The 15,484-nt window shown below is 33.7% G+C and overlaps 1 protein-coding gene and 2 pseudogenes across 1 annotated transcript in view; 2 read left to right on the forward strand and 1 right to left on the reverse strand.

Annotated features, from left to right (window-relative positions):
• MED13 (mediator complex subunit 13) overlaps positions 1-15,324 on the forward strand; it is a gene marked incomplete at its 5' end in the record, with an annotated part of 91,955 nt that extends 76,631 nt beyond the window's left edge. Inside the window, 7 exons of the mRNA XM_006925147.2 lie at positions 2,865-3,007; positions 3,513-3,671; positions 3,789-3,974; positions 5,753-5,901; positions 7,442-7,615; positions 10,863-10,963; positions 11,329-15,324. Of these exons, the coding sequence (XP_006925209.1) occupies positions 2,865-3,007; positions 3,513-3,671; positions 3,789-3,974; positions 5,753-5,901; positions 7,442-7,615; positions 10,863-10,963; positions 11,329-11,461 (1,045 nt within the window). The remainder of the gene's footprint in view (positions 1-2,864; positions 3,008-3,512; positions 3,672-3,788; positions 3,975-5,752; positions 5,902-7,441; positions 7,616-10,862; positions 10,964-11,328) is intronic.
• On the forward strand, positions 4,011-4,128 carry LOC112473310 (annotated as a pseudogene).
• LOC112473393 lies at positions 6,647-6,768 on the reverse strand (annotated as a pseudogene).
• Positions 15,325-15,484: the final 160 nt, after the last annotated feature.

Raw genomic sequence — 15,484 nt, forward strand, 5'->3', positions numbered from 1 at the left:
GATTGGTTTTTGATCATTTTAATTTAATGTGTCTTGGAGAAGGCCTTTTTGGGTTGAGATAATTGGGTGTTCTATTGACTTCTTGAATCAAAGCTCCAGCTTATTCTTTAGATTTGGGAAATTCTCATCAACTATTTATCTGAAAATGCTTTCTAGTCCCTGCTCCTTTCCTCTTCTTCGATAATGCCCATTATTCTTATGTTTCCTCTCTTGACGGTATCAGCTAGTTCTTGTATTTCTCTTTCATTATTTTTCAGTCTTCGGTTTCTCTTTTCTTCCTTCCGATTTATTTCTAGATTTCTGTCTTCGATATCACCGATCCTTTCTTCCATTTGGTCGATTCTATTTCCCAAGCTTGCTGTTTCATTTTCCATCTCTTATAGTGTGTTCTTTATCTCCAGAAGTTTTATTTGATTCTTTTTGAGGGTTTCAGTCTCCTTGCTAAAGAACTCATTCTCTTCATCCAGTTGTTTTTTTCAGTTCCTGAAATTGTTGATATGAATCATTTCGGATCTCATTTTTTTCAGAAGTACTATCCTGAATTCTCTGTCATTTAATTCGCACATTTCTATGTCTGTAAGCTTACTTTCTGGAGATTTTTCTTTCTTTCTGAGATGCCTTGTCACCTTGGTTGTTCGTGGTGTTTAATGAACTATTTCTCTGCCTGGATATTAATGGATGTGTATTCTGTTTTTCCAGAAAGAAAAATGCAAAGGCGGCATTTTTCTTTTGGTTTCCAGTAGGTGGAGTCTAAGCCTCTTGGATCCCTGCTTTATATAAAACCTTACTAATGTCTTTTTTTTTTTTCCTTATAGATATTTAATCATGGTCACTACCCTCATTCTCAGTCCCTGTCAGTGTTAGTGACAGTTTCGGTAGTGTTTGCTCAGATTCCCTGGGGCTCCATGGTGTTCGGTCTTGGAGGATATGGGGGGAGTGGCCCTCTGGGTTGGGAGATGGCGGCTGCGGCTTGGCCTCAGCTTTGCAATTGTGGCCAGTGAAATCAACTGCTGTTTCTCTGCTGTCCCGTCTCTCTGTTGTTCCCATTTCTCTGCTTTCTGCCCTGATGACTGGACACTGCTGCCGGCTGCATAGAGCTCCCAGCTCTCCCAGGCAAGGCTGTTCAGGGAACTCACTGCACCTTTTCCCCTTCCCCCTCCTCTTACAGGGAGCTCCAGCTGTGAGAGACAGCCTCCCTGTTTTCCCCTGTCTACCACCCAACACCCGGGGTTCTGACCTTTGGTATCTCTTACATGCAGATCATATGCTCAGACATGCTGGTGTGCAGTTTGGGTATTTTTTGTTGAGTTTTAGATGTTCAGCTTATTGTTGTTTCGGGGGAGAGATCTGGGGGCGTCTCTCACTCTATCATGTTTTTCAAGGCAACGATTTTAGCCTGAAAATATTTGAAACATGGAACTAGAAAGTCCTCTACAATTAAAAAAAAAAATCTAGAAGCATCCTAGAACATTTACTTTTCTTGTGTACCATCTAAGATATAGACCCAAAATTGAGTTAACTTCCTTTACTAAAGTTGTTGATTAAAAATATTACCATGTAAATATTAGAGTGTCTTCTGAAGGTGGTCGCACTCTTTTAGACTTCTTGTTAGTAATTAGATATCATGGCTGTTTATTTATGAAGGCTGTAACTAATAGGTCACAGCAGGTTAGCCTCATATTGAGTTATCACTTAATGGACATTTTTAGTAACATGTTTCAAAGGTATTGAACACTGCCTATGAGATCCCAAAAAGCCCATTCAGTAATTTTTAAGATTTGGTTCTATCCTTTTATTTTCTTTGTTATATTAAGGTTACATTCAGAAATTGGATACATGCAGAAATATTTAATTATTAGGTTATAGTAGTGCCGAAAAAGCAGAAACATTAATTTTATGTTGGTTATGAAGATTTATTGACTATTTTATAAACTTAAAGCAGTACTTTACACATTTTCTTGATACATTTTGATTTTTTTAAGTAGAATAATATTAAGTGAGCTTTGAAATGAGTATGCTTCTCTGTGGATAAGAGAGTAGAGAAAGAATACTACTACCTTTCTGATACAAAGATAGTATTGCCATTTTACTGAAAGTAGAAGTGAGAGAATGGTTAAGAGGTCCAACTCTAGAGTCACAGAATGGGGGTTCAAACACCAGTTCTACCACTTACTGGCTATGTGATTTTAAGCCAGCTGAACTATATCTTCTCTGTAGAATTAGGAGGATAATTTTATGTGTCTCATAGTTTTGTTAGGATGAAATGACATATTATATGTAAATTAAGCATGTTTGATACATAATAAGTACTCAATAAATTGTAGCTACTGTTGCTCAGCCACAGAGTGCTTATTTTACATACTTGCCTAATAAAGGACGTGCATGTAGAAAACACCACAATGTTGTTGGGTTTGAGAAGTGTGGTGTTTTGTTTGCTATTCTTCAATTTAAAGTATAGAGCAAGGGTTGGCAAACTATATATAACCTATGGCCATACTCATTTGTTTAAGCATTGTATGTGGTTGCTTTCATGCTGCAGCAGCAGAGTCGAATTCTTGCAACAGACTCTTGATGGCCAGCAAAGCTTAAAATATTGTCCCTTTAAAGAAAAAGTTTTCTAATCTCTGGTGTAGAGCAGTGTTTCTGGTGAGTTTTGGTGGTTCATGGATAATTTTTCATTCTAAGTTAAGTATACATTTTAATGTTAAAGAAAACACAAACTATCATATGATTTTACATATATTATCGATTAGGACTTATGTAAAATGTATCGAATATTAAAGTTAAGGGACTAGATTCTAATAAATTTGAAATGTCATACGTTTTAGAAATATTTGTGACTTTCTCTTTATTCCATACAACAGGGCTCGTCGGAAAAAAGGATCTGCCAGAAGATTTGGTCTACAGAAACTTTGGGAGTGGTGCTTAGGACTTGTACAAATGAGTTCATTACCTTGGAGAGTTGTAATTGGCCGTCTAGGAAGGATTGGTCATGGTGAATTGAAAGGTAAAATTGTACCTTTATTATTAATTACTTAAATTTGTTTTATGTTAATTCATACACTGTTCATACCACATTTAGGTATGTATATGTATTGAGTAAAATGCAAAGGTTATAAAAAATTGTTTTGTTGTTGTTTTCTCTTTTTAAAGAGGAACCATAGATGTCTATGCCACAGACACATTTCACATTTTGAAAGTTTATTTTACAGATTACAACTTTAATATCAGTGTCATTATTAATGTTCTTATTTGTCATCTTTCATTTTTTCCTTCCTCTTATTATTCAGCTCATCCTCTATTCAGCGGATACTAACTGATTTTGACGTACATTACAGTTGGGAAGTGGATAATGTTAAGTAACATCACCAATAAGAAGTTTTTGGCTTTATGATGACTCCTATTTGAGAAATACACTTATTTTAAAACCATTATGTTTTAACTTTGGTTTCGTAGGGTGTTAACAGTACTGTTACTTTGGATATCATTTGTTTTACTGTTGATACCCACAGATTGGAGCTGTTTGCTGAGTCGTCGAAACTTGCAGTCTCTAAGTAAAAGGCTCAAAGACATGTGTAGAATGTGTGGAATATCTGCTGCAGACTCTCCCAGCATTCTCAGTGCTTGCTTGGTAGCAATGGAACCCCAAGGCTCTTTTGTTATTATGCCAGGTCAGCAATCTTTAGTTTATATCAGATTTAATTCTTCCTGTACTTAAGTTTCTCAGTATCATGTAAAATTGTTTCTTTATTTATTACAAGAAAAAATATCTTTTATTTTCTTTACAGATTCTGTGTCAACTGGTTCTGTATTTGGAAGAAGCACCACTCTAAACATGCAGACATCTCAGTTAAATACCCCACAGGACACATCATGTACTCATATACTTGTGTTCCCTACTTCTGCTTCTGTTCAAGTAGCTTCAGCTACTTATACCACTGAAAATTTGGACTTAGCTTTTAATCCCAACAATGGTAGGTGAATTATTCTTTAAAATAAGTCTTGATGAAGTCTACTGCCATGCCACCCTGAACAAACCCAATCTCTCTGATCTCGGAAGCTAAGCAGGGGTGGGCCTGGTTAGTAGTTAGATGGGAGACCACCTAGGAAGACCAGGTGCTGTAGGCGTAAAAAACAAAACAAAACAACAACAACAAAAAAACAAATCTTGATGATTATGGCTGACTGTAGGCTGATGAATGCCTCTCAAACCATATCCATGTCTTATGAGTGTCCCTGAAACCTGTGAATGTTATCTTATATGGAAAAAAAAAAAAAAAAAGACTGCAGGTGTGATTAAGGATCCTGAGATGGAGAGATTATTCTGTGTTATGCAGGTGAGCCCTAAAAGCAATCATATGTATTTTTATAAGAGGGAAGTTTGGCTATAACAAAAGAGAAGAAAGCCATGTGATAGAAACAGAGGTAGGCAAAGTCAGAAAGAAGCAATGCTATGCCTGCTGACTTTGAAGATAGAGGGAGGGGCCATGAGCCAAGGAATGCAAGGAATATAGTTCTAGATGCTGGGAAAGACAAAGAAAGAGATTATCCCCTGGAGCCTCCAGAGGAAGCTTGGTACCTTGATTTTGGCCTAACGACCAGCACTTTGATTTCAGCCCAGTAAAATTTTGGGCTTCTGGACCCCAGAACTGTAAAAGAATAAATGTGTGTTGTTTTAAGTCAACAAGTTTGTGATAATTTGTTAAAGCAGCAACAGAAACTAATAGTCATTCTCCTACCTTATTGAAACCAGAACTGGTGCTATTATTTCATAAATATTTACTTATTTTAAAAGATAACATTGATCATAAAATATTTATAAAGGTTTTTGCCTATACTATTGAGTTACCTGCATGTGAATTTTGTAGCTCATAACTATATTCCTTTCTATCTTGATTTACCAAAATAATACAGTAATTTATATAAACTGTCAGATTAGGGATGTAACTTTGCTCATTGAATTTATAGATTGCATTTTTGTAAAATAGAAAATTCTGTTGTTGCTCTCTGAGTTGCCTTATAAAATGGTACATCTCTAAAGTCACAAGTATGTGTGTTAATTATTCTCTTTTAGTGTGTTATACAATAACTTGAATGGTTTACTTAATAATAAAGAATAAGTATTAATTGTGAATAGTTTTATTTTAAATATATTTTCATTTTCAGCATACTTTTTGCTTTGTATAAATTTCCTGTTGCTACTGTAAAAAATTTCCACACACTTTGTGGCTTTAAACAATACACACTTACTGTCTTACAGTCCTGGAGGTCCTAAGTCCAAAATCAGTCTTACTGGTATAAAGTCACAGTGTCTGCAGGGTTGATTATTTCTAGAGGCTGTAAGAGACAATATGTTTCCTTGTCTTTGCCAGCTTTAGAGACCACTTGCATCTCCTCATGGCCACTTCTTCCATCTTCAACACCAATTCTAACCTTACTGCCTCCCTGTTAATAGGGCCCCTGTGATTACATTGGACCACCAGATCCAGAGAAATCTCCATTCAAGATCTATAGCTTGATCACATCTGCAAAGTTTCTTATGAAACATATTAGGTCGTGGACATCTTTAGGGGGACATTATTCAGATTACCACATGCTTGTTTATGCATAATTGTTAAATGGCTCCTAAAACAATACTTGGCACATGGTAAACATTCAGTAGATATTGGTTAAATTAATTTTAACTCTTGCCTATAAATAACCATGAGGTATGAAAAATGGAATATTTAATTTTTTTCTTTCTCCTTTCTAGATGGAGCAGATGGAATGGGTATCTTTGATTTGTTAGATACAGCAGATGATCTTGACCCTGATATCATTAATATTCTCCCTGCATCTCCAACGGGATCTCCTGTACATTCTCCAGGATCTCATTACCCCCATGGAGGTGATGCTGGCAAGGTAACCAAGTCTGTTTTAAAAGTTGTTTATCTAAATGTCATTCAGTAACTTAGTAATGAATGGATACATGACATAGAGCAACATTTTTTCATTGGAAATTAGCAAATAGTGAGAGTATTAGTATATTCATGCACTTTTGCCTTAGAGACATAAGTATTTTGAATTGTACATTATTAAGAGGGTCACTGTGGCTCTGCTTTCCCTGGCTTCCTCTTTTCTAGACTACTTTGCATTAATCCATTTTTAGTATTTTTCCTGCCATTTCACTATAACTTCTATTCAGGTGTAGGATCAGATTATCTGAGAATCACTATATTGCTCTAAGAGCTGCCATTCATATCAGGGCTGTGACAAGGACAGAACGGAAAAAATATTGACCACCTTGCTCCCAGCCCCCATTTATTTTTAGCAGATATGGAAGCAGGCTGTTTTCTCCTGTTTGAACTCAAAACTAGTTGGCCTTGAATAGCATCTTTGAGTGAAATTTTATATAGTGATTATTTTATTACTGTAGTAGGTATATGTTTAGAATCTACCTTTTTAAATAAAGAAGGATCTCTGTCCAATCTTACCTTGCATCTTTTCCTTTTTTAACTGAAAAAGAAAAGAGATTGAAAAAAAATTAAAGAAAAGCACCAATAATCCTATCCCTTTCATTAAACCATTTTTACTTTAGCAAAGTACCTTTCTTTCATGTGTATTTATATTGTAGCTTTCAGTAAGTATAATCAATTTTTTTTTTTATTGCCTACAGCACCCGGTATTCCTAGGTTGTCTCCCATCCAAGTACTAACCAGGCCCAACTTCCGAGATTAGCTTCCGAGATTAGACGAGATCGGGCATGTTCAGGGTGGCATGGCTGTAGACTATAATCAGCTTTTTAACATTGCATTGTCGTTTTACCATAACTTGTTATATTATTCCCAAAATGTTAGACTTTTTTTTTTTCTGTTATAGGTAATGTTGGCAACAAATGTGTATCATTTTTCTTCTTCTTATCTATTTCCTTAAATACCAAGAAATACATTGATTAATCCAAAGGATATGAGCATCACTTAATAATTGTCCCTTATTGTTGCCTTAATGCCTTCCCGAACATTATTAATTACATTTTATAGATTGTGCTAGATGAACAAAGCTAAATTTTAATGCACCTTTTGGACGGGGGTGTGGTGGTCAGGAATTAGGGGGTTTTAGGAAATAAGGTAGAAATTTCATCGAATATTTTGTGTTTTTCAGTCAGCTACAAAGATTTACACATGTACACACATGCTCTGAACATGGGCTTGGCGTAATAATACAAACTTATTAAAGAGTTGGCATATTAGTTTCCTTATGCAACTGTTAAAACTTATTTTTAAATGCTGTTACCTAATTATGATCCTCTAAGTACATAGCAATTTTTTCGTATCCTTCAGTATTTTTAAAAATTGAAGTGATAAGATTATGAGACTGATTGCCGTAAACCATTCTGTATTTTTATCTAGTGTCTAGGTATATCAAATGAACTAACATACTTTTAATTTCATCTTTTTTTAAGGGTCAAGGTACTGATCGGCTACTCTCAACAGAATCTCATGATGAAGTAACTAATATTCTTCAGCAACCATTGGCCCTTGGTTACTTTGTATCAACTGCCAAAGCGGGTCCATTACCTGACTGGTTCTGGTCAGCATGTCCTCAAGCACAATATCAGTGTCCCCTTTTTCTTAAGGTACTGCCATTTCAATTTCACTTCCAAAGTAATGATAATTAATGGCTTATATCCTAACGTGTAGATGTGGCTTTTTGAAACTTTGTAGCTTTTGCCTAAGTTTTTAAATGCTTGCCACATATAACTTTCTACAGAAGATCACAGAGAATTATCTAACTATGAAACAACTCTAATTTTTAAATTCATATTAAGTTTGAACTTTTTAATCTTAAATCAAACTTCTGGGACCCTTGCTTACATTATTTTCAACTGCACATATGGAAGTTTACAACTGGATAAACTTTATATTATCTTTAACAATTTCACTTTCTAATTGAGTATATTAAAGTTCAGAAAAACTTACTTGTCCAAAGTCATACATTGATGGTAGACTCAAGAATAAAATCTGGATCTTTTAGTGGTTATAATGTTATTTTTTGAATTCTATCATACCACACTTCTGTTAGTTTGCATTATTTCGGGGATTAAAGTATTTTTGTAAGAGTACTTGATATTTAGATCCATTTATTGCTTTTCAAAAAAACTTTCTAGCTTTGTATAAATTGCTATATTAAAACTACTGAGTGGTTTTCAAGTAATGAGATTCTCAGCCCCATAGTGACTCAGAACAAATTAATTAGCAAGTGATATAATGAGATTAAGATAAATCATAAAATGGTAAAATGAGATGTGAAAGCCCTATTCAGAGTTTGTCACTGCTGTTGCTATTATTACTACTATTCCAAAATAACAATTCAGGTCTGAGTCACATATTCTAGGATTAACCCCCAGAAGTTGACTGTTTTATTCCATAGGTCATGCTAAATAACTTAACTACTTAACTAGTTTTTATTTGTAGGGTAAAAGTTGGATAGTGCACTTTAGTTTCTTGGGGTTACATTTTAATGCATTGCCTTTTTGCCCCAAGAATACTTGCCCATGGTGCTTGCAGCTGCAGTGTTTAACATTTACCCTAAGTTAATGTTCAGATTACAGTCCTAACCTTACCTCCAAAGTATGCCATGAAATATCTCACTTTTATTATTATTTTCGTATCGCTCTAGTATATTGATAGTCTTTGAAAGAAATGACATTATTCTATTTATAGCATTCTGTTTTTAGTAGTTCAATTGCTGAAAATGACAAATCCTAGGAAACGTAGCATTCATTCATCTGCGTGATGTTAAATGAATGCTGGCATTGAGCTGCACTTTTTTTTAATTGGTAAAGGATTAATGGGTACGTGAACTAATAGGCTTGTTGCTATCTTTTAAGGCTGTTATTATTAAATCTTGATGCTCTTGGCACACATACTATTAAGTCAGTAACATTTGAGATTAAATAGTGAACTTCATGTTGTATTCATGAAGAATACAACAGCTGTTGATCTGAATTGACTATTAATGAGATAATATATTTAGAATGTCAGCCAAGGTTAATAATTAATTTTAACATATGACTTTTCTTCCCATTCTAATATACCTGCAGTGGTCTATACAGATCTCGTTACAAGAACATATTCCCAAGGGGGTTTATGCAAAATAGTAGTCTTTTTAGTTTCTATAAAACAAAGGGTTCTTTGGTCCTTTGGGAAATGCTACACATGCTTTCCTGCCCACTTTTGTTATTATAATACATTAAATGCTCTGAAAAACAGCAAATAACATTGTTTACCTACCATTTTCTAAATTAATACACAAGAAAAGGATTGTGTAAAACCTATTAATGGTTCATGACCTTAGTGTTTCATGGAACAGTTTTTAAGGAAATACCACTTTACAAAAAGTCAGAGGACTGTCCAGATTCTTTACTACTCAGTATTTGCAGAGAGGATAGTATAAAGTGGGCATTCACCTTTAGATACAATATTAGGACTTCTAGTGTGAATTACCAGGTAAGGCATAGCTTAACCACAATTTTTCACCGTTTGTTTTCATACATCCCATTTTATTTCTATACCATAGGCAGTAAAACAACCTTGTTTGTTTCTTTTTGCTTTGAAAAATAATAGATAGTTAACTAGATGATTAAACACTGCAATTAGAACACTGGTACTAATTACGTTCATTTAATTTGTAGTGATCTGCCATATGACACTTGTTTTTAACTCATAAATCGAGATTATGTGCAATTGAAACATATATATATTTGGTTATATTCTTGAATGTATGACTGAAGAGTTTACACATATATTACAGTTGTAGAGGAGACTTTACAGTATATAGAATGAGATCTGTAGTTGGTACTACCATCATGTCATAGCTTTTTAACTAATATATGTTGACAAAATATATATTTTTAAAATTAAAATAAAAAGAGTACCACTTTCATTTCTTTCACTCTTCATTGCCATAACTAAATGGATATGCCAGTTGCTACTAGGCTCCATGAAATTGAGTGGGCAAAGGAAGGCATTTATATACTGTATTACTGAGAGTGCTCACAATTCCACCAAAGGTAGATCTGTTTAAGCTTTATAGCTTTGTGTAGCACAGTGCCATGAGAACAGAAAACAAACACAGAGTTTGGCTGATACTAGAGATTCATTTTCATGCGGGGAATACTTTAAAATGTGGTGGGCTTTTATTCCAAATGGGCTAGGGCCCTCAGCAGCTGTGTGGCATTTTTGATTGTTCACTAGCAGTGAAATCTAAGAGAACCACCTGATTCCTGAGAGTATTTCCTGAAAATCAGAGTTCAGTTTTCAAGACAAATAAATCTGTTGGATTTTTCACATATCTTTTTGTCCTTCCCTGACTGTTCCAAATCTGTCTTCCTATAGTTTTCAAATAAATAAGTTATGTTAACCAAGGGAAAGAAAAGATTTATAGCTTTGTAAGTAAAATATTTGCATATATTTATTCCTATTACCTTTTTTAGTGCTCAACCTAGGTATATGTGCATAGTCTTAAGTTCTGTGTAACCTGGAAACAGACTGTACTCAGGTTTATCAGTTTAGTGCTTTCTTAAATGTTTACTTTACACATCTAGGCAGATTACACTTAGAAAATAATTGGAAATTTTGGAAGGGGATTATCATGTGGTCTCAAAATATAAAGCTGAAGAAAAGGAAGTAAGATTAAATATAGCACACACTTCAAAGTTAATTCTGTAATAAATTAAACAAGAACAAGAAGTATCTTTATATTGACTTCCATTCCTTGCATAGGTCTAAAATGTAGTTCATCAAGGAAGAGACCTTGGGAAATAAGGTAAAACCAACAGATTTTTTTCACTTGGCTGACTGATTATCTGGTTTTTTTTTTAGGCCTCTTTGCACCTCCACGTGCCTTCAGTGCAATCTGACGAGCTGCTTCACAGTAAACACTCCCACCCACTTGACTCAAATCAGACTTCAGATGTCCTCAGGTATGGCTCTTTTTACTATTAAAGTTCTCCATTGCAACTGTGAATGAATATAATGTTAATCATAATTTTCTCATTTTTGATAATAGTTTACAGTTGTGTACCCTTGGATCTAGATGACTAGATATAGAGATGAATTATGAATTTTATCACTCAGAATGAGTGCTTTTCTTTCAAATACATGTAGTCTACTTTTGAGAGTAATTTTTAGGAAAATTAGTTCTCTTTAATCTCCCTAAGGAATTGCTATTACATACCTTTTATGTTTTTTTAAGTGACTTTGGATCTCAGATGCCATAGTTGGGAACTGCTTCTAAAATTTACAGTGTAAATAGATACATGACTCATTTAATTTATTTGCTTTTCAGGTTTGTTTTGGAACAGTACAATGCACTCTCCTGGCTAACCTGTGACCCTGCGATCCAGGACAGACGTTCATGTCTCCCAATTCATTTTGTGGTGCTGAATCAGTTATATAACTTTATCATGAATATGCTGTGATCTTCATTTGATGGAACTGTGCAAGAAAAGAACAAGGAAAAAAGACATTTCGCTGCAAGATTAAGTTACAAGTATCTCCTCAGTGAAAGTCATTTGTGATAGGGTCTAAATCTTATTACTTCAACAAATATTGTTTTGACTTGGGGGAGGGGCTATAACCCTGTTATTTTTCATTGACTATACTGAACTCTTTAGGGTGATGACTGATCATACAAAATGTATTATAACATTTTCGTAGCAAAATTAACCTTTTTTTTCCAGTCACAGTATTTGTGAAAAGTAATGAGCCATAGTACCCAGTCATGTTAAATGAATATTAAAAGCATGGAGAGGAAACGAGGAACAATGAATTTCAACATATGGCTTCAGAACATCAAGATGTTCTTGTATTGGATTATAGTATCTAGTATTCAGAATGCCTGCATCTCTTATTTATTGTAAGTTTTTAAATGTATAAATTGTCTTATATTTCTTAACCTCTTTTATAAAAATTTTCCTAGAAGGTTTATACTGCCTTCTTGCTTTAAAGCAATTGGTCTAAAATATATGTAATCGTCTTAATTAAAAAGTTGCAGTAGGGTTGCTTTTAGAGTATTATTTTTTTGTAAGGGGGTGGGTGGGACAGTAAATTTGTATTGTCTCGATGTACAGTTTAATGGGGATAGAGGGAGAATAATGTCCATACCATTGTGTGTGGAGGATTTACAGCTAAGCTGTAGTTGCAGAGTACATGTACAGTAATGAAGTTCACTGTGTTTATAAATTGAAAAGGTACCGGGTCTTACAGCATTTTATATATCACACCTTTACAGAATAACATGATGGCAATATACAAGTGATATTGTTAGGTAGTTTAACTTAGAATAAAATGAAAATTCTTCAGTTATATTTTGTACTATGGTTTAGGGCTATGACTAATATTTCAGGCCATTTCCAGTGAAAAGAAACGTAGTTTTACAAGAAAAACATTTGCTACTGAATGCTTAAACAAATTTTGGTGTTTAATGTTACATGCTTAAATTTTTTTCAGTTTTAACAGTGGCACATCTAGGCATGGGAATATTATTAATTATGAAAATTATCTTCAAGATCTTCTATAAGGTTGAAATTTAGCCCAGCTCTAGGCATTTTACAAATTATTTTAAGAGCAGTCTCTCTTGATTTTTTTTTTTTTTTTTAAATTAAAGATTGGGAATGTGTGTGAGAGTATGCATATGTATGGGTGTGTGTGTGCAATCAAACTGTGGTGTAAATAGATTCTCAGTGAATCTGGTATTCAGACTCTTATTCCACTAGTTAAAGAACCATTTTCTAAACTTTAATCAGTTTCCTTTTGCCTTTTTTATTTATTTAATTTTCTTGGTTTGGAGATGACAGTCCCAAACACCAGAGTCTGTACTTTTCTATAACATAGCTCAGATTAAGGCAGGGCATATGCCAAGGAGGTTCTCACCTCCCTAAAGAAGGGACTTGAATTTTAGGGACTTTAATTCACCCCTTCCTTCCATGCAGCTTCCCCTCTTCTTGTTTGCACATGCCAAGATAATTGCTTTTATGCAGGCTTTACCCTCTTGAAAAATTCTTTCTACAGTGCTGCTCACACGAGAGTCCAAGTTAGCTTCCTACCTGTGTTGCTGACTTGAATTCACAGTCGCCAAGTCTACCTATCTTTCTTGGAAGCAGTCTAGCAAAATTCCACATTTGTAAGTTCTCTAATTCTCTACAAGGACAAAGTCAATTGTATTTACAAAACAGTAATTCGGTATGTTTTATTTTTTTACTGAAACTGAAATTTGTTTTGTAAATACTATATGTTTAGCTTCAGTACCACTTTCTTATGAACAATATAACTTCTTCAAATTGTGAATATTAAAACATTAACAAGTCTTGTTTTTTTCTATAAAGAAAATATAATTGATGTCAAAGATTTTCAATCATTTCTTCAAAATTATAATGCAATCCCAGTGGTCAGCATATTTTGAAATTACAATTTAAAGATCACATTTCTGCATTCATGTGAAATTATGCTAACACACTACAGATTATGTTGGCATGTTTTGTTCTTTACTTATTCTAAAAATACTTGTCTGAGATTTGAAGGAAAAGATGCTGATTTGGAATTTCTATGAAAAGAATATCTTTTTTTATATACTTAGCGCAATAGTGACTTTTTTTTTTAAAAAAAAAAAAGCTGTATTCTCAGTTGTTTAAAATCACTAGCCTTTAGTAACCAGACCTCAGTCTGACAAGAGATTTAAGAAAAATTATTCCCTGACAGTTTCTTTTATATGGAGCCATAAGGATGGAACCCATTATACAATTCCTTTTTATCTGGGAATCAGGGAGTAGTTTCCAAATAAACATGATTTACTGATAAGATTTTTTTTCTTCCTTTCATATATAAGTTCACACTCAAATAGAAAATTATTAAATAGCCATTATAAAAGGTTGGGAGACTTATTTCAGAAAAAAAAAGCGTTTTATGCAGGACGAATGGATCTGACTTACAAATATACTGTCACAGACAAGTATGGGTAATTTTGTTTAAATAGGTAAGCAAAATAATATACTTTATACCAGTTGATCACCAACACCTTGACTTCTTTGTTACAGTGCTAATATCTTTTTTTGTGTGTGTGTGAAGTTATCCATTACAAATCAGGGTGGAAGTTCAGTATTTTGAAATTTAAAAAGATTACTTATATAATGTCTGCTTCCAGCCAGTGAGAAACATCTAGCCATACCTTTCTTATGCAAGCCATTCAGTTATCAGGACTGTGAATTAACACTGTATGAATAAATTCTGTACACCTTATTGTTTGGCCAGAAGGCCACCAAGTGTACTTACATGTAATCCTTAATTTTTAAAGTAGCTGTAATTTTTAAATCTTTCTAAACTTTTCTTAAACCACTAAAATTAAGCTCTTACTAGTCAATTATCCTCAGCTGTATTCGTACTCAAATTGTCAGTATGGCACAGATTACTGTATTAAAATATTCTCCTTTCGTCTTCATATTTACCTTCTGAGGTAATTTTTTAACTTAATGTATTACTACGAAGATTTGAAGATCTTTAATCAAGCACTATGTTAATACTGTAATATCAAAATACTATGTTGCATTATTTAAAATGTTCAAATTGAATACATTAAAAGGAAGTTTTTAAATGCTGTTGCATCCTATAATTTGCTACTCATCCACTATGGCATTGCATATCAGTCTATTAACACATTTAATGTGCATGAGTGATGTTTTGGTCTGCGTTTCCTCCTTAAGATTTTAGTTTGTCTAAATTAAAGAAAAATGTTTTTGACATACTTTTTTTTTTTTTTTTGGCCCTCTACCCTGCCGCCCCCCAAATCAGCTGGAAATCTTAATTTTTTGGTTTGGTTTTTCTTGGTGTTTTAATGGGCCCAGAACTGTGGTTTAAAATATATACGTATATATTTTTTCTTTTTGTGTGGAGTATTAAAAAAACTGGATTAGGGACCTAAAATACTCCTCAGGTTGATGTATTCATGAAGTTTTAAAATAGCTTTAGTTTTCAAAGTAAACTGGATTTGTGGACCTTAACGTTACTGAATTTAAACTACAAATTGTAACGTCATTACTGGACATGTGTCAGCATCAACTCTCTCAAATAGTTTGGTCACTTTATGAAGGGGCGTTTTAAAGTTGTTTAGCAGTGACACAATATGGTCCAATTGCTTTTTTTTTAACGTGACAAAAAAAGAATAAGGAACAAACACTATTGCTGCCGAATGCCATAACACTGAGTTGTACAAATTGTGATTGAGGAAATGAAAAGGTTTATACTTTTAAAAAAAAAAAACAAATGGAATAAATTATTCATGAAGCCTTCATTGTGGTGTCTCATTCTGTTGAAAATATTTCTCTTAAATTTGTGTAAAAATTAGTAGTATTTGTGTCATTTATGAATAGAAAGGGGCAACCTAAAAACTGATTGATGGACTTTTAACTTCTCTATCTGAAGTATTTTATTTTAAAAAAAGATTTTAATCA

This window comes from Pteropus alecto, unplaced genomic scaffold (assembly GCF_000325575.1).
Source record: "Pteropus alecto unplaced genomic scaffold, ASM32557v1 scaffold98, whole genome shotgun sequence".
NCBI lineage: Eukaryota > Metazoa > Chordata > Mammalia > Chiroptera > Pteropodidae > Pteropus > Pteropus alecto.